General features: G+C 43.7%; 1 protein-coding gene across 1 annotated transcript; it reads right to left on the bottom strand.

Moving 5' to 3' along the window:
- Positions 1-4152: 4152 nt before the first annotated feature.
- snx4 (sorting nexin 4) lies at positions 4153-19308 on the bottom strand. The gene is made up of 14 exons (XM_084179920.1): positions 19185-19308; positions 18580-18710; positions 17485-17623; positions 17128-17277; positions 16543-16590; positions 16224-16279; positions 15744-15816; positions 14949-15010; positions 14751-14816; positions 7546-7635; positions 6766-6865; positions 6322-6467; positions 6016-6130; positions 4153-5742 (listed from the first exon to the last, which is right to left on the bottom strand). Exons 1-14 carry the CDS (start codon positions 19272-19274, stop codon positions 5695-5697), a joined length of 1314 nt encoding a protein of 437 aa, XP_084036046.1. The 5' UTR covers positions 19275-19308; the 3' UTR covers positions 4153-5694.
- Between the last annotated feature and the right edge of the window lie 78 nt (positions 19309-19386).

Genomic DNA, 19386 nt, shown 5'->3' on the forward strand with positions numbered 1-19386 from the left:
CCTGTTGTCTTTAGTTGGTTTGGTCAGGGCGTGAGAATCTATGCTGGAAATTCTATGTTTGTGATCTAGGTAGTGTATTTCTATGTTGGGCCGGGTGTGATTCCCAATCAGAGACAGCTGTCGCTCGTTGTCTCTGATTGGGGATCATACTTAGGTAGCCTGATTGCCTACCTTAATTGTGGGATCTTGTTCCGGGTTAGGCTTGTATGTGTTTAGCCTGAGGACTTCATGTTACGTTGTTTCTTGTTTTGTTTAATGTTTATTTGATTTAATAAACATGTTCGCATACCACGCTGCACCTTGGTCTGACCCGTCTCTCAACGAACGTGACACTGCTCATCGTTCCCTTATGCCTGCTACAGAAACTACATTTGTTTAATCAAGTCAGCCATATCAGCTATGTTTTTAAAAAAGGCAGTAAATGAGGCTGAATTAACTGTTTCGCTGCCAGACAAGGCTCCGCTGATAGCCAGGTGTAGCGGCGGTAAGGTTTCACTCCATGGTGTTGAAAAGAAATCTCTGCTGTTGGGACAGCTTTATGTAGGCCCTAACCGTTTGTGGGCACCGTTTGTCACCATTATAGTGCAATGAATGTATTGTTTAGTGTTGTGTTGTTCAGTAGCTTTGCTGGCATGCATAAAAAAATTGAAAAAAATATTTACATGCTGAAATCGCCACTGATAGCAACCATTGAAAATAGAAAACTCAAACCTCGGGACACCATTTTGTTTTTGGCCCTAGCACTACAAAGCTGATTCAAATAATAAACTAATCATCAAGCTTTGATAATTTCAATCAGCTGTGTAGTGTTAGGGCAAAAAACTAAACGTGCAACCCTTGGTCCCAAGGACAGATTTTGGAAAACTCTGGGATAGGACCCTTACAAAAAAAGATTGCAGTCAGAGTGCAGTATACTGCAAATACTGCGTCCAAAATAAGCTTTTTTACTGCAATAATTTTGCAGTGTAACTGCAATTAGAGTGCAGTATAACTGCAGTAGTTCTGCAATTACTGCGTCCAAAATACATTTTACATTTACATCATTTAGCAGACGCTCTTATCCAGAGCGACTTACAAATTAGTGAATTCAACTTATGATAGCCAGTGGGACAACCACTTTTTTTTTTTATGGGGGGGTGGGGGAGGGAGGGGTAAAAGGATTACTTTTATACTATTCAAGGTATTCCTTAAAGAGGTAGGGTTTCAGGTGTCTCCGGAAGGTGGTCAGTGACTCCGCTGTCCTGGCGTCGTGGGGGAGCTTGTTCTACCATTGGGGTGCCTGAGCAGCGAATAGCTTTGACTGGGCTGAGCGGGAACTTGCTTCCGTAGAGGTAGGGGGGCTAGCAGGCCATAGGTGGATGAACGTAGTGCCCTCGTTTGGATGTAGGGTCTGATCAGAGCCTGAAGGTAAGGAGGTGCCGTTCCCCTCACAGCTCCGTAGGCAAGCACCATGGTCTTGTAGTAGATGCGAGCCTCAACGGGAAGCCAGTGGAGTGTGCAGAGGAGCGGGGTGACATGAGAGAACTTGGGAAGGTTGAACACCAGACGGGCTGCAGCGTTCTGGATAAGTTGTAGGGGTTTAATGGCACAGGCAGGGAGCCCAGCCAACAGCGAGTTGCAGTAATCCAGAAGGGAGATGACAAGTGCCTGGATTAGGACCTGTGCCGCTTTCTGTGTGAGGTAGGGTTGTACTCTGCGAATGTTGTAGAGCATGAACCTGCAGGATTGGGTCACCGCTTTGATGTTAGCGGAGAATGACAGGGTGTTGTCCAGGGTTATGCCAAGGTTCTTTGCACTCTGGGAGGAGGACACAATGGAGTTGTCAACCATGATGGCTTTTGTATCTCCCGAGTGGCGCAGTTGTCTAAGGCACTGCATCGCAGTGCTAGCTGTGCCACTAGAGATCCTGGTTCGTATCCAGGCTCTGTCGTAGCCGGCCGCGACCGGGAGACCCATGGGGCGGCGCACAATTGGCCAAGCGTCGTCGAGGGAATTGCTGGCAGGGATGTAGCTCAGTTGGTAGAGCATGGCGTTTGCAACGGCAGGGTTGTGGGTTCGATTCCCACGGGGGGGCAGTATGAAAACTAAAAAAAATAATGTATGCACTCACTAACTGTAAGTCGCTCTGGATAAGAGCGTCTGCTAAATGACAAAAAAAAAAAAAAAAAAAATGCCGAGATCATGGAGCGGGCAGCCCTTCCCCGGGAGGAAGAGCAGCTCCGTCTTGCTGAGGTTCAGCTTGAGGTGGTGATCCGACATCCACACTGATATGTCTGCCAGACATGCAGAGATGTGATTCGTCACCTGGTTATCAGAAGGGGGAAAGGAGAAAATTAATTGTATGTCGTCTGCGTAGCAATGATATTAGAGACCATGTGAGGATATGACAGAGCCAAGTGACTTGGTGTATAGAGAGAATAGGAGAGGGCCTAGAACTGAGCCCTGGGGGACACAAGTGGTGAGAGCACGTTGTGCGGAGACAAATTCTCGCCACACCACCTGGTAGGAGTGACCTGTCAGGTAGGATGCAATCCAAGAGTGAGCAGCGCCGGAGATGCCCAACTCGGAGAGGGTGGAGAGGAGGATCAGATGGTTCACAGTATCAAAGGCAGCAGATAGGTCTAGAAGGATAAGAGCAGAGGAGAGAGAGTTAGCTTTAGCAGTGCGGAGAGCCTCCGTGACACAGAGAAGAGCAGTCTCAGTTGAATGACCAGTCTTGAAACCTGACTGGTTTGGATCAAGAAGGTAATTGTGAGAGAGATAGCAGGAGAGTTGGCTAGAGACGGCACGCACAAGAGTTTTGGAGAGAAAAGAGAGTAGGGATACTGGTCTGTAGTTGTTGACATCGATGGGATCGAGTGTAGGTTTTTTGAGGAGGGGTGCAACTCTCGCTCTCTTGAAGACGGAAGGGACATGGCCAGCGGTCAAGGATGAGTTGATGAGCGAGGTGAGGTAAGGGAGAAGGTCTCCGGAAATGGTCTGGAGAAGAGAGGAGGGGATAGGGTCAAGCAGGGCAGGGCAGGTTGTTGGGCGGCCGGCCGTCACAAGTCGCAAGATTTCATCTGGAGAGAGAGGGGAGAAAGAAGTCAAAGCATAGGGTAGGGCAGTGTGAGCAGGACCAGCGGTGTCATTTGACTTAATAAATGAGTTACTGCACTTTTACTGCAGTTTCAAAACTGCAATCTTTTTTTGTTAGGGGATGAACGACCAGCCTGTTTGGCTAGCAACTATAGAACCTCCGTACTAACGACTGGCTTTTGCCCGGACTATATCGTCTGGTGGAAGGATGAAATAAAATGAATTTACTAATTAAAACAATGTTAATGAAAACAATTCATTAATCATTTTTTTAATATGTTGGCAACCATTTTATAAAAGCATATCGTGGATAACACTATTTTTATTGGCCTTTGGCTTTGCCTTGAACAGCCTGTCGGGAGTTATCATACAATCATTCCTGGGTTTTTATTTAACCTTTATTTAACTAGGCAAGCCAGTTAAGAACAAATTCTTATTTACAATGATGGCCTACCCTGGCCAAACCCTCACGACGCTGGGCCAATTGTGCGCCGCCCTATGGGACTCCTGATCAAGGCTGGTTGTGAAACAGCCTGGGATCGAACCCAGGTCTGTAGTGACGTGTCTAGCACTGCGATGCAGTGCCTTAGACTGCTGCGCCACTCAACGAACCCCAAAAGGTTCTCATGCCTTATTGCTTAATTAATGCTGTGTGTGAGAAAAACGTGAGGTCAGTTAGGCTGCGTAAACACAAGCAGCCCAATTCTGATATTTTTTCCACTAATTGGTCTTTTGACCAATCACATCAGATTTCTTCACAACAGCGTTTTTTCAGAGTTGATCTGATTGGTCAAAAGACCAACTAGTGAAACAAATATCAGAATTGGGCTGCCTGTGTAAATGCAGGCTAACTCATCTTTGGACTGCACTTTCAAAGCACTCCTCACAGCAGGGATAAAGGAAATACAACATCAACAAATGTGCATCGTGTCCTGCTATAAGCGCAGCTGTGTGCTTCTACCTTCTAGTAAAAGTAATAAGGGTTACAGTAGTTTAACTGAATTTATATAAACATTTAAACAAACACACCATACACATGATTTTAGGAGACCTTAAACTAGAATTCTTCAGATTTATTAGTGTATTTTTGGCACAATGATTACAACCTTACAACCGCATAAACAGTACAATTTCCTGCCAGAGTGCTCTGATCTCATCCCAAATTCATGATTAACATTACACCCCCTCCCCTAGCCCTTCGAGTGAACAGAGATGCAAGAGGCCAGGGGTTGTGTCCCAAATTGCACACTTTCCTATATAGTGCACTAGTTTTGACCAGGGCCCATAGGGCTCTGGTCAAAAGTAGTGCACTATATAGAGCATAGGGAGTAATTTGGGCCGCATCCCCAGTACATGCACAACACTACCATAAGTAAATTATCACATCCTGTCTTTCCTGTGTGACCTTCCTGTTCCTTTGGCTAGATTTATCAAAACACTGACCCACCCACTCTTCAGAAATGACAAGCCTGCCATTCATCATGGTGGTTACTTAAGGCCAAGTGCCTGAGTATGTTTTGAATGGCAAAGTACAGTAAGGCATTTAAATAGAAGGGTTACATTCTTAATGTTGTACAAAAACATTTGAAAAGTTTGAACACCTTATATATATTTTATTTTATTTTTTATATATTTTTTTAGGGGGTTGATCAGCTTTAATATTGCAGATAGATTGAACACCTTATTTTAGTATACTGGGACAATGCACTGAGAGTAGAAAAGACAGAAAGGTCAATATACCAACCACACTGACCACTCGAGTATAAAATTATAAAAAGCACAAGTGCATGAAAAATAAACGGCAAGCACAATCTTCTTATAGAACTAATCTAATTGCCTCTTGCCAAGCCGCCATTGTAAATAATAATTTGTTGTTAATTGACTTGCATGGTTAAATAATAAAAAATAAAAATAGTTGTAATCTTATGTAAGGTTGCAAAATTCTGGGAACTTTCAATAAATTCCCTGGTTTTCCATGAATCCTGGATTGAGGAATCCGGATTTCCTGCTTATCCCCTCCTGATTCCTGGAATCCTCCAGCCCGGTGTTTGGGAAAACCAGGGAATTTATAACAATTTCCAGGAATTTTGCAAGCCTAATCTTATGACGTGATTTTAAACATTGTGTAAAAGGCAGCATAGGAAAATTGAATTCAGTCCACATTTCTTGGCATCTCTATAAAAAAAATTGTGTAAGTGCTTGGGAAATTACCTTAAATCAATGTTTCAGCGAAAATACATTTGTACGAAAATACATTTGTCAGACAGTCACTGAGAAATAACTGCAATTGCAAGTCGATCAAATCAAGGCTGCTAGCAATCGGACATGATAAAGATATAGAAAAATAATTCACTTATTTATTTATTCTTGAGCATTAATGATCAAAACACCACTCAGTATGTTGCCATAAGGATCATAGGGACTGTGTCCAGGAATGTGTCCCAAAAAGCACCCCATTCCCTATATAGTGCACAGACCCCACAGGGCTCTGGTCAAAAGTAACACACTATTTAGGGAATAGAGTGCCAGTTGGGACGCAGCCCCAGGAGGAGTCCCCTGAAAAAAAGCCTGTTCTGTTTTGCTGTTTGTTTGGAGGGCCTGTTTTGGCCCTGAAGATCACATCTTGTTGAAACACTCCTTTGCGTTGGTCCACAATTGTATTCCCTGAGAGAGAGAGAGAAAGAGTTTCACTTTTGTTTATTATCTATTTCACTTGCTTTGGCAATGTAAACATACGTTTCCCATGCCAATAAAGCCCTTTGAATTGAAATTGAGAGAGAGCGAGAAAGAGCAAAACAGAGGAAGTTGTATTATGTTTTATGCAGCACAGTAACACAGTATTTTATTATATATTTGGTATTGATAAAAGAACACAAAATATAAACATTTCCGAGCAGAATACTCAATACATTTTAAGTATCTGTGGGGACGTGTCACCTTTTTACACCTGCTGATCTGCATGATTGCATAGCTAATCAGGGCCTCCTTCAGGTCCCGGTCCTTCTGGTCTTTAAAGCGTTCAATGTCTACCCAGGCAGTCTTCACAAACTCACTGCGGAGAGAAAGACTTGCTTTATAACCTTCTCAAATCCTTGAAATTAAAAACAGAAATGGTCAGCTGGTCAACCTCCAAAGCAGCTGATTAAAGCAGCAAATAAATTGATTCAATTATAACATGCTGGACAATCAAAGGAGCCATAGAGAGAGGATGAGAGACAGAAAAAAATGATGTTGGTTTCTCACTCGCTCTCTGTGTTCTTCTCTTTGACAGTCTCCTCTCCCTCCTCTATCTGCTGTGCTAACACTTGTAACTTAGCCTCCCTCTGCTCTGCAGTCTCCTGGCCAAACAGCTTACTGGTCATCCCCTTCAGTGAGAAGGTCCGCACAGTCTGAACACAGGAAAGGAAAGATCAACGTTCCATCTGGCCATTCTGGATAAGCTTCACAGCAACTTTTCTTTGACGAAATGTAATTTATTTATGTGCTTGCTATCTATTGCCTCATATTATTTGCTGGGGAGCTTCATATGTCTCTTTAGAAACTGAGGCTATGCCCAAAATGGCACCCTATGCTCCTACAGGCCCTCATTGAAAGTAGTGCACTATATAGGGAATAGGGTGCCATTTGGGAAGCATCCTGGTTCTTCCGAACTGAGATGGCCTCAACCTTGTGTGTGTGATGACTCACCCCTGTGACCAGTTCCTCTTTCTGCTGTTTCTTAGAGGCTAAGTCCTGTGCAGCCATCTCCAGCTCAAACTGTGTCAACTCATGCTTCCTGCATACTGCCCTGCAGAAACAGAGGCCTGATCATCATGGTTGCTACTGGATGTACTGATGCCTAGCTGCTCATCATGGTTGCTAACTGTACATGTATGATCATTCTGCACCATACACACAGGGTCAGAGGGCTGTTCAATAGATTCAATGAGGGGGCTCAGTGAGTTGGAATTCAGTCTGCCATTGGCAAAAGTCAACAGTGGTCCACACAGGTCTTTGGCTAGGTGACGTGAGGATGTGAAGCTACCGCCATAACAAGTACAACCCAGGACACAATGACAAGTGATTTGGCATAATGATCTTTCTGTATCTTTGTTCCCTCCCCATGGGCCTCCCGAGTGGCGCAGTGGTCTAGAGATCCTGGTTCGAATCCAGGCTCTGTCGTAGCCGGCCGCGACCGGGAGACCCATGGGGCGGCGCACAATTGGCCCAGCGTCGTCCAGGGTAGGGGAGGGAATGACCGGCAGGGGATGTAGCTCAGTTGGTAGAGCATGGCGTTTGCAACGCCAGGGTTGTGGGTTCGATAAAGAAATAATGTATGCACTAACTGTAAGTCGCTCTGGATAAGAGCGTCTGCTAAATGACTAAAATGTAAATGTAAATGTTGTTGACATTAGGGTTTATAGAGTGATATGTACTTGGCCTACAGCAGCAGTCCTGGTGTTCAGTATGTGTACTGTAATACTGTACCTTAGTGCCTCAGTATAGAACAGGTACTCCTTAAGCTGATCAGCATAGTGCTCCTCTTCCTCCAGAATATCATCTACAGAAGCAGCATACCTGTAGACAAGAGGGGAGTCCATATGAATACATTTGCTTTCCTCGATCACACCTTTAAGAGGGATGGGGAAACTACATCAGCTCACTAAAGTAAGACTGAAGCACAGAAGCATCATACCTGCAGGCAAGAGATGGGAGTATGAATACATTTAATTTAATCATTTTACATTTACAGTCATTTAGCAGACGCTCTTATCCAGAGCGACTTACAGTTAGTGAATACATTTTTTTTTTTTTTATACTGGCCCCCCGTGGGAATCGAACCCACAACCCTGGCGTTGCAAACGCCATGCTCTATCAACTGAGCTACATCCCTGCCGGCCATTCCCTCCCCATACCCTGGACGACGCTGGGCCAATTGTGCGCCGCCCATGAGTCTCCCGGTCGCGGCCGGCTACGACAGAGCCTGGATTCGAACCAGGATCTCTAGTGGCACAGTTAGCACTGCGATGCAGTGCCTTAGACCACTGCGCCACTCGGGAGATTTAGGTGGCTAGGTGACGTGAGGATGTGAAGCTACCGCCATAACAAGTACAACCCAGGACACAATGACAAGTGATTTGGCATAATGATCTTTCTGTATCTTTGTTCCCTCCCCATGGGCCTCCCGAGTGGCGCAGTGGTTAATCCATCAAACCCTGTACAGATGGACAGGGAACCATGAATACCATGCGGCAAGGACACACCCAAAATACATCCATTCCAGTCAGTAGCTAGGTTTCCATCCAATTGGCGACAGATTTCCATACAAATAGTAAAAACTCAGCATAAAAGAAATATGCACATTTTCCCACCAGAGATGTGTTTCCATCAAATTGACTTGTTGCGGATAAAAGGCTGTGCATGATGACGTAGTACAAATTAAATAACTTTTGCGGTTAAATTCCCACGTACCCAATAGAAAATACAAGTTAAATGGGTTTCCATCGCATTTTCAACTCTACTGATGGTTTTGTCACAACAAATGTTGCGTTATACAGTGCATTCGGAAAGTATTCAGACCTCTTGACATTTTTCACATTTTGTTACGTTACAGCCTTATTCTAAAATTGATTAAATTGTTTTTTTCCCCCTCATCAATCTACACACAATACCCCATAATGACAAAGCAAAAACAGGTTTATAGGTTTATAGCAAAAAAAAGCAAAAACAGGTTTATAGAAACCCTTTACTCAGTACTTTGTTGAAGCACCTTTGGCAGCGATTATAGCCTCGAGTCTTCTTGGGTATGACGCTACAAGCTTGGAACACCTGTATTTGGGGAGTTTCTCCCATTCTTCTCTGCAGATCCTCTCAAGCTCTGTCAGGTTGATGGGGACCATTGCTGCACAGCTAGTTTCAGGTCTCTCCAGAGATGTTCGATCGGGTTCAAGTCCGGGCTCTGGCTGGGCCACTCAAGGACATTCAGAGACTTGTCCCGAAGCCACTCCTGCGTTGTCTTGTCTGTGTGCTTAGGTTCGTTGTCCTGTTGGAAGGTGAACCTTTGCCCCAGTCTTAAGTCCTGAGCGCTCTGGAGCAGGTTTTCATCAAGGATCTCTCTGTACTTTGCTCCCTTCATCTTTGCCTCGATCCTGACTAGTCTCCCAGTCCCTGCCGCTGAAAAACATCCCCACAGCATGATGCTGCCACCACCATGCTTCACCGTAGGGATGGTGCCAGGTTTCCTCCAGACGTGACAGTCAGGCCAAAGAGTTCAATCTTGGTTTCATCAGACCAGAGAATCTTGTTTCTCATGGTCTGAGAGTCTTTAGGTGCCTTTTTGCAAACTCCAAGCGGGCTGTCATGTGCCTTTTACTGAGGAGTGGCTTCCGTCTGGCCACTCTACCATAAAGGCCTGATTGGTGGAGTGCTGCAGTGATGGTTGTCCTTCTGGAAGGTTCTCCCATCTCCACAGAGGAACTCTAGAACTCTGTCAGAGTGACCATCGGGTTCTAGGTCACCTCCCTGACCAAGGCCATTTTCCCCCAATTGCTCAGTTTGGCCGGGCTGCCAGCTCTAGGAAGAGTCTTGGTGGTTCCAAACTTCTTCCATTTAAGAATGAGGGAGACAACTGTGTTCTTGGGGACCTTAAATGCTGCAGACATTTTTTGGTACCCTTCCCCAGATCTGTGCCTCGACACAATCCTGTCTCGGAGCTCTATGGATAATTCCTTCGACCTCATGGCTTGGTTTTTGCTCTGACATGCACTGTCAACTGTGGGACCTTATATAGACAGGTGTGTGCCTTTCCAAATCATGTCCAATCAATTGAATTTACCACAGGTGGACTCCAATCAAGTTGTAGAAACATCTCAAGCATGATCAATGGAAACAGGATGCACCTGAGCTCAATTTTGAGTTTCATAGCAAAGGGTTTGAATACTTATTTAAAAAAATTATTTCCGTTTTTATATTTTTTATAAATTAGCAAAAACCTGTTTTCACTTTGTCATTATGGGGTATTGTGTGTAGATTGCTGAGGAATTTATTTTATTTTATCTATTTTAGAATAAGGCTGTAAAGTAACAAAATGTGGAAAAGGTCAAGGGGTCTGAATACTTTCCGAAGGCCCTGTATACCAAATATGCCCACTCTGGTCTTGGCACGTGCACTCTAGCCAACAGCTCTTAGATACAGTGCGAGTAGGCTACCTACATGATGAGATTATTATGGATCATTTTTGTTTGTAAAACGGCAGCTAAGCATCGGTCATCATGTCACCAGAATAAGACCCTCGATATTTATTGGAAAGGAGCATCAAGCTCATCACCGTGCACTTTCACCACTCTGTGAAGTTCATCATAACTTATTTAAATCTGTAGCCTAATAAACTGCATGCTTTTCCAATTCATAGTGGAAGGACAACAACATATCATCGCGTGACTCCTAGTTTACTTCGATATGATGGTTTTTATATCAATATTTGCGCATAAAGGGATTTCCACCGCCATTTCTCGCATGATGAATTTTACAGACAAAGAGATCTCACTTGGCTAGCGTATTTTGTTTTGTCGATATTTGGAAAGTTTACTGACAAATGTGCCTTTTTCATCTGGCCTGTCGTGACATTTTTTATCCAACATGTATTTTACTGGCATAAAAAGGTTGGATGGAAACCTGGTTACTGACTTAAAGTTTGACTATAAGCTTATCTTTATTAAGAACCTTTCCTTACATCTGTCAAGTGATAGGGAAAACAACTACATCAGCTTACAGAAATGAGATTGAACCACAGTATCATCATACCTGCAGCTAGGGCTGGGCAATATGGCCAAAATATAATATCACAATATTTTATTTAAAGTTCAAGTTCTAAATATGCTTTATTTTACTTTATTTTTTACATTTAAGTCATTTAGCAGACGCTCTTATCCAGAGCAACTTACAAATTGGTGCATTCAACTTATGATAGCCAGTGGGACAACCACTTTTTTTTTTTATGGGGGGGTGGGGGAGGGAGGGGTAGAAGGATTACTTTTATACTATTCCAGGTATTCCTTAAAGAGGTAGGGTTTCAGGTGTCTCCGGAAGGTGGTCAGTGACTCCGCTGTCCTGGCGTCGTGGGGGAGCTTGTTCTACCATTGGGGTGCCAGAGCAGCGAATAGCTTTGACTGGGCTGAGCGGGAACTTGGTTCCGTAGAGGTAGGGGGGCTAGCAGGCCATAGGTGGATGAACGTAGTGCCCTCGTTTGGATGTAGGGTCTGATCAGAGCCTGAAGGTAAGGAGGTGCCGTTCCCCTCACAGCTCCGTAGGCAAGCACCATGGTCTTGTAGTAGATGCGAGCCTCAACGGGAAGCCAGTGGAGTGTGCAGAGGAGCGGGGTGACATGAGAGAACTTGGGAAGGTTGAACACCAGACGGGCTGCAGCGTTCTGGATAAGTTGTAGGGGTTTAATGGCACAGGCAGGGAGCTCAGCCAACAGCGAGTTGCAGTAATCCAGACGGGAGATGACAAGTGCCTGGATTAGGACCTGTGCCGCTTTCTGTGTGAGGTAGGGTTGTACTCTGCGAATGTTGTAGAGCATGAACCTGCAGGATTGGGTCACCGCTTTGATGTTAGCGGAGAATGACAGGGTGTTGTCCAGGGTTATACCAAGGTTCTTTGCACTCTGGCAGGAGGACACAATGGAGTTGTCAACCATGATGGCTTTTGTATCTCCCGAGTGGCGCAGTTGTCTAAGGCACTGCATCGCAGTGCTAGCTGTGCCACTAGAGAGCCAGTGGGACAACCACATCTTGATCACAGTAAGTACACTTCTTCAAACAAGCAGCTGTGAGCAAAGTCAGTGCAATCAGGGACAACTACATCTTGATCACAATAAGTACATTTCTTTAAACAAGTCAGTGCTAGCAGGTGAAATAAGTCAGGTGTTAGTTTAGACAAAAGAAAGTGGTAGTAAAGGGGGGGGGTAGAAGGATTACTATTATACTATTCCAGGTATTCCTTAAAGAGGTAGGGTTCCAAGTGTCTCCGGAAGGTGGTCAGTGACTCCGCTGTCCTGGCGTCGTGGGGGAGCTTGTTCCACCATTGGGGTGCCAGAGCAGCGAATGGGCTTTCTCCATTCTGATTGTTTTACACCGTTCAATACAACTTCAAACAAAAATAGTTTCCAGCATTTTCATCAATTTCCTGCACTTTTGTTTTCATTTCCACACTGTGCCATGCAGGGCTGCATGAAATGGGCAAAAAATCTACGCCTAGCTACTAGGTTAACTGTTGGAATCATGGAAATAGAATGATTATTGAATAGAATGATTAAATATAGTGGGCAGGGCCTTGAATACATTGTTGTTTGACATGACAACGAACGAATAAGCCAGGGAGGAATTATTGACAGGGGAACCAAGGTGTTGGTCAGTGTTTTCAGATGACCCTAATTAGATGTTTTCCTACCTCATGTAGCTAGCTAACATATTCATGCTTTGCCTCTAGATGGGTTAACTAACCGTCACGAAAACGATGGGCATGATTCAATGAGGCAGAAGTCTGTGTGTTTGTTGTGATTCTGGATGGACAGATAGCTAGCAACAATGATAAGAAGCTGCCATGTGGGAAATCTTAGGTGGCTCGTTTCAGCTAGTTTTATCTTGTCATTGATACCATGTCTTGTTGAGGTGTTTTGACTGTCATGTCTATGCTAATATGGCTAAAATTCACTAGCTAGCTAACAACCAACAACTGTAACGATGTATTTCAGAGACATGTATTTTCATTGTGCAAATGTATTTATGTTTTCAATAAATATTGGAGACTAAATATAGTTTACATGTTGTCAACAATCTAAGCCAACCCCGATTATTTTTCCCCTTGCTAAACAACCAACCTGTCTATTCCTCTCTGATTTAGAAGATACTGTTGCACAAACAACATGCTTATCTAGGCCTACACCAGCACTGGTACCAGACTGTATTAGATAGCTATGTTTGCTCTGACTCTTAGTACATTTAGCAAGCTAGCTAGCCAGATTGCCAGAAGATACCGACCCTACCATTACGCTTGTTTCCACTGAGCTGTACTGGGGTCGGAATGAAATCATGGTTACATTAAGACACCATGGAACCGGCGCGAGATATGAGCCGGAAAACGTACCTCAATGCAGGGATGGGATATGCCATTACTCCAAATTTTACCTTTAACCATACAAGAAGATTAAAATACTGCTTGTTTTCCCAGAAAACTGCCCTTTTTCTGGGAAAACAAGAACAAAACGGAGTTGTGTATCACATTTAACAAACCAAACATTGAAATATCATTACAGAAGGTAAAATTAAAACCCAAACCGGTCCGTGCATCAATACCGGTGTATATAGTAAATTATAAACTGGGTGGTTAAAACCCTGAATGCTGATTGGCTGACAGACGTGGTATATCAGACCGTATACCACGGGTATGACACAAAAATAATTGTTACTGCTCTAATTACATTGGTAACCAGTTTATAATTGCAATAAGGCACCTCAAGGGTTTGTGGTATATGGCCAATATATCACGGCTAAGGGCTGTATCCAGGCACTCCGCGTTGCGTCATGCGTAAGAACAGCCCTTAGCCGTGGTATATTGGCCATATACCACACCCCCTCGTGCCTTATTGCTTAAATACGGTATACCGCCCAGCCCTACCTGCAGAAAAGAGGAAGAGGAGTCTACAAGAATACATCTGCTATATTCCATTACACCCTCTCAGAAGTGAGACTCAAATATCAGTGTTATAGCTCTGACAGACACCTGACAATGGGTGAGACTAGCTGAGAAATATGATCCGTCTTCACTATGACCATTACCAGGGGATTAAAAGGTTGTCTGCGTCCCAAGTGGCACCCTATTCCTTATAAAGTGCACTACCTTTGACCATCAAAAGTAGTGCACTAAATAGGGAATAGGGTGCCATTTGGGAATCAATCCGTTGACAGAAATGCTGCCTTTCCTTGGTACGCCTCAGCTGTCCCAGCTCTGTGACCCCTGACCTCTAGAGTTGAGCCTTGCAATCTGGAAACCATCAGTGACAGAGTAGGGGCTAATCATGTTACCACACCAAGGTGTGTGTGTGTGTGTGTGTGTGTGTGCCAGTTGCTACACCAAGGACAGGGCCAAGACCACTTGTGATACTCAAAGAGAACTATACACAGCACCCAAGTTGAAATTAAAACCCATAACCTTCACAACACGAGTCTCCCCATTCCCCCATGGTCGACTACCTGCTACACCAGACCGTGTGCTTGAAACCTGAACTGCTTTCAAATCAAACACGGCAAATGTGTTGTATAGCTTAACTAGGGGAAACAATGTAATATGTAGACCATTGCTGGGGGGAAGGGGGGGGGTTGTGCAACACATCGCTATATCAGCTCCTTCAATGAGCTTGTATGAGGTCTCAGAGGATAACGAGAGAGACTGGCTGCGTCTGAAATGGCGCCCTATTCACTATTTAGTGAACTACCTTTGACCAGGGCCCATACAGAGTAGGGTGCCATTTCAGATGCATCCGCTGACAGGGAAAGAAACTGATGTCCAGGGGATAGGAGGAGGAAAAGACTTGCAATACAATCCTGTTGTAATCCAATAAAGTTGTTATGGATTTATATGGGAGATTATTGTGTGGTTACATCTATGTGTGTCATTAAAAAACAAACACTTACGCATCCATGTGATGGCCAGCACTTTGTAGTCCATCTCCCATCTCTTTCTCTATGGCACTCCACTCACTGTCCAACAAGCACAGAGCAGATATTTCACATAAAACAAATATGTATTTGACACTAATTAAGTCATTACATAGTTCATTGTGCAGCAGCAATACACATCACCCTTTCTTCCAAACACAGCACTTCTCTTACCTGAAGATTCGTCCATAGTTTCCATGCACTTTGTACACCCCATACAGTCGATCTGCTACCCTCTGAGTGGAGAAAGATTTTGCATAGTTTCTTTGATACCACTGCTTCTATTTTTATGTTCTATTTTGTGTGAATTTCTGTATTGTGTAGGGAATAAGGCGGCATTTTGGGATGCACAGCCTAAGTTGTATGTTACAGCTGTCAGTGTGCTAGTGTAGTCAGTCTAGTCTAGTAAATGTGAATATGCTGAGTGTGGCCAGCCTGTGTGTTATAACCAGCTGTATGTCTAGTCCTAGTCTAGTCATTAAGTTGTGTGTGTGTTACAGCAGCAGCAAATCCACTTTTATCAGACAGAGCAGCTGTATGTTTTATCCTTCTAATGTATGTCAACTTCCAGGCCAGCTCAGGTGTATGTCTAGTCTGTAGCTCAGTTGGTAGAGCATGGAGCTTGCAACGCCAGGGTTGTGGGTTCGTTTTCCACGGGGGGCCAGTATGAAAATGTATGCACTCACTAACTGTAAGTCGCTCTGGATAAGAGCGTCTGCTAAATGACTAAAATGTAAAATGTATGTTACAGCTGACAGTATGGGAGTATAGTTAACAAACCTGGGTTCAAATACTATTCGCTTGATTTCGCTTGCCTGGCTCAGTGGAACAATATAATAGTTTAAAAAATGGCAGGCTAGACCAAACACTCAAAGTATTTGAAAGATTTCAAATAGTATTTGAACCCAGGTCTGGTAGCCAGTCTAGTCAGTAAGATGTGTGAATATGCCGACAGCTCCCTGTACTCACTGCCCGTACTCTCAGCAGCTGGGAGACTACAGTCTGTAGCTCGTCGCTGTAATGTTTCAGCTCTGTAAACCGTCTGCAGAAGCCAGGGCCAGAGAAGAGCAAGAATTCACCCAATCACTACTTAAATCAACACTTTCTTTCCAGCAAGACAGATAAACAAGACAAGAGTCAATGTTCGAACTTACATTGACCTGATCCAACTCTACTTCCCACACAGTCCCAGAACCAAGTATGGAAGTACATCAAATACAGGGCAATGGGATGAATAGTAGAGACAGACTCATTAAATGAAGTTACAACACATGAAGATGGAAGTGTATGGTTGGCTTCACACAAAAGAAAACAGTGACAAGAAAACAATGCCTGCATCCCAAATGGCACCATATTCCCTATAAAGTGTACTACTTTTGACCAGAGTTCAGTGAACTATATACAGTAGGGTTAGGGTGCAATTTGGGACGGATCATTTCTATGGCCTACTTGTCTGGATTCTTCACCCTGAATGCTGCATTCATAGCTTTCAACCTGGAATCAGCCTGTAAAAAAACAGACCGATAAATTACATAAACACTTTTTTCCCCCACACTTTTGTTAAATCAGAGATTGTTATTGAGGACCTGCATCATTTTAGACAACACTTTACCTTTGAGACCTAAAACATATCAGAATAAGTATTAAAATTAAGAGTTGTTTAAAATAAATCCTAAGTCCTAAATATACACATGCACTTTATGCATTTGTTTACACGGATTACAAACTTTACAAACATATACTTTATTGCACCACTGTGATGGAGTACCTTTGCTTGAAATCCTGTCTCGTACACCATTTCCTTCCATCCTTTTTCCTGTGGGACAGAGAGAGGATGCCGTGTGACTTTGACAAAGACCATCAGAGATAGGAGAGCCTGATGAATGGGGGCACTGGGGGTACACTGTCACACTATCAACTCAAAGGTCAAAGGTGATCCTTTCAACTACAGCAACACTCACACAATTCTTGTCAGTAAAGAGTTGAGCTTTAGGCCTACTTCATAAGACATTATTTCCACAACAATTCTCAGAGCTACAAAGAAACTGAGTAAGGAAATGGTCCTCGTCTGTGATCTCTCTTTTCTGTCAAGGGTATATCCTGTCAAAACCTATGAAAAGCACATCTGACTAGCTACTGGTACTGTTTTAGTCTTGAGAGGGAAGAATGTGGGTTTTGCTAACGATTGGGGATCACTTGAGCTTGATCCCAGATCTGTTTGTGCCGTCTTGCCTACTCCTATGGTTCTTGTCACACATATGGGAGTTAGCAAGACAGCACAAACAGATTGGAATCACGCTCGATTCACCCCGTTATGGTGTATAGTAGCTTGGCTACAAAGAGGCTAACTAACCTCAGTGAGGAAGATGTAGAAGATCTTGTCGTTGCAAAGAACTGGGTGGGAGGCTACTCGGAGCAGGAAGTTCTCCAGTCCGACCCTCCTTCTCTCCACAAAGTCTGGGTCCATGTTGTCCGCTGACAGCTTGTGCCACACAATCTCTGCCTGAGAGAAACAGACAAAGAATTACTATTATGTTGATAAGGAGACGGAACACCATTATGTTAGCTTCAGGAATGTCTTTACTAAGTTAAAACTGGATGCTGTACAGAGCATTATGGGTACTGTAGTAAGTACATCATGCTACAAATATCACTTCCTAAACTATACTGCACTAATTTCATCCAAGGCATCCTCCTTGTTCTCACGTACCCTCTTCTCAGGTAATGGGGCAACAACAACAAAGGGATAGGTGACCAACAGGTAGTTTCTAAGAAGCTCAAACTCGCTGTATCTCCTCCATAAGGAGTCTGGGGCTGGGGTTATACCTTCTGTCACAGCATCAACCGGCCTGTCAGAAGAGAGGAAAAGACTAAAATCATACAACTGCACTTAAATAAGAGTTCCAAGTAAATATCTGATACATGTCTCAATAAGACATCTTTCAAAGGGACAAAGTACAGAATTATCCAACATTCTATGAACTCCAATGCTAAAACTTATATATAAAGCAAGAGGAGAGAGACTACTGACAGAGAGAAAGACAGAGAAAGATAGCGACTTTATAAATATGATGTGGATCCAGCAGCAAAGACTCAAGGGAGGAAATGAGAGCCCATAATGGTCTGTCTCCACTAATAATCCACACTGGGACCACAAAGCAGAGAGAGGAGGAGAGGACAGGAAGAAAGAAAGAGAGAGGAACAGAGAAGCAGGAAGAGGAAGGAGAGAAGGCAAAGGAGAGGAGGTATCCATCAGTGGCTGGGGGGCATTCTCCAGTCTAACTGCACTGAGGGCCTGGTTACACCACACTCCCCTCTCAATGGCTCACTGGTAAACAAAGGCCCAGTGTGTGTGCGCGCGCGTGCATGTGTGTGCATGAGGAATACCATGCACTGCTCCAAGCAGAATAAAAACATATGGTTCCTTTTAAAGACTTGACCAACAAAAAAATACTACTCTCTGTGGCCGGACATGAAACCAGTTAATAGTATAGCTAGCTAAAAGTAAGTAAGAGAGCTGGTGTGATGTGCAGTTTGTGAATAAACAAAACCTTTAGAACGCATCTTCACAATGAAGTGAGTGTACCCAAGTCACTTCTCTAAAACAGTCAGATGTTAGAATCATCATTGTTAGAGTCAGACCACCTGTAATGACTGAACGTGTGCAAGGAGGTGGAGGTGTGATTGTGGAAGAAGCTGTTCATGGTGGTGTCACAAAATGGTTGCGCTGGAAGATGTAGGCTATAACAATAGTTTGAGATCATTCACACAGATGATTCAGAGCTGATGAGACATAAATATTTACCGTGTCTCAATTAGGTAAACAGTGTATATCTCCAGCATGTTGACTGTATTCTTCCCAGTCCTTTTCTCTGCCTCTCCAACGCTGATCTCCATCTTTCTTAGAAGACTCGTCCCTTTTTCAATCTCAACCATCTAGAAGAGGATATTGCACAAGTCATAACATGGTAACAACAACAATGCAGTATAATTTGATGTTGTATACATGCAATAAGGGGCATCAATATTGGTAGCTAAAGCTGGTCCTAGATTAAAACAAGTACTGTAACGTTAGCAAAGTCCCTTAACTTTGTAGCAGAACAAAGTTGTGTGCTAGCAAGCTAGCTCCTGGTAAAATGATCAAGTCAACCATGTTAATGAGAACAATCTAGCTAACTTTACTCTGCGTCGACTTTACAATGATTTAACTTTTAGCTGTATTTTCCTGCACAGCCTGCTAGCTGCTACTGACTCAGTGACAGTGGGGCTCTCTCGCAAAGCTCCGTGGATTGATAAAGCCTACAGTAGCTAGAAAACCCAACTCATTCAACAGGCTCAGTACGTAGTTTTGCTAATCGCCAAATCCAAATGCCTCAGTTTTTGACAATAAGAATAGGTTTGAAGCTATACCGTGTTTTTAATGTTGTTCTCTAGTTCTGCGGAGGTGAGGTCGGTGTTCCCGATCACCGCTATTTCCTCGGGTCCCGAGACTGCCATCATCTCTTCCTGAGTTTTGCCTTGTTAGCAATGCAGCAGAAAGGCAGAAACTCGCATGCGCACTTTAACCCTTTTCTTTTCCCAACCTCTAATCACCTGAGTGTCATGAGAAAGA

This window comes from Coregonus lavaretus (assembly GCF_964263955.1).
Source record: "Coregonus lavaretus genome assembly, chromosome: 16".
Taxonomy (NCBI): domain Eukaryota; kingdom Metazoa; phylum Chordata; class Actinopteri; order Salmoniformes; family Salmonidae; genus Coregonus; species Coregonus lavaretus.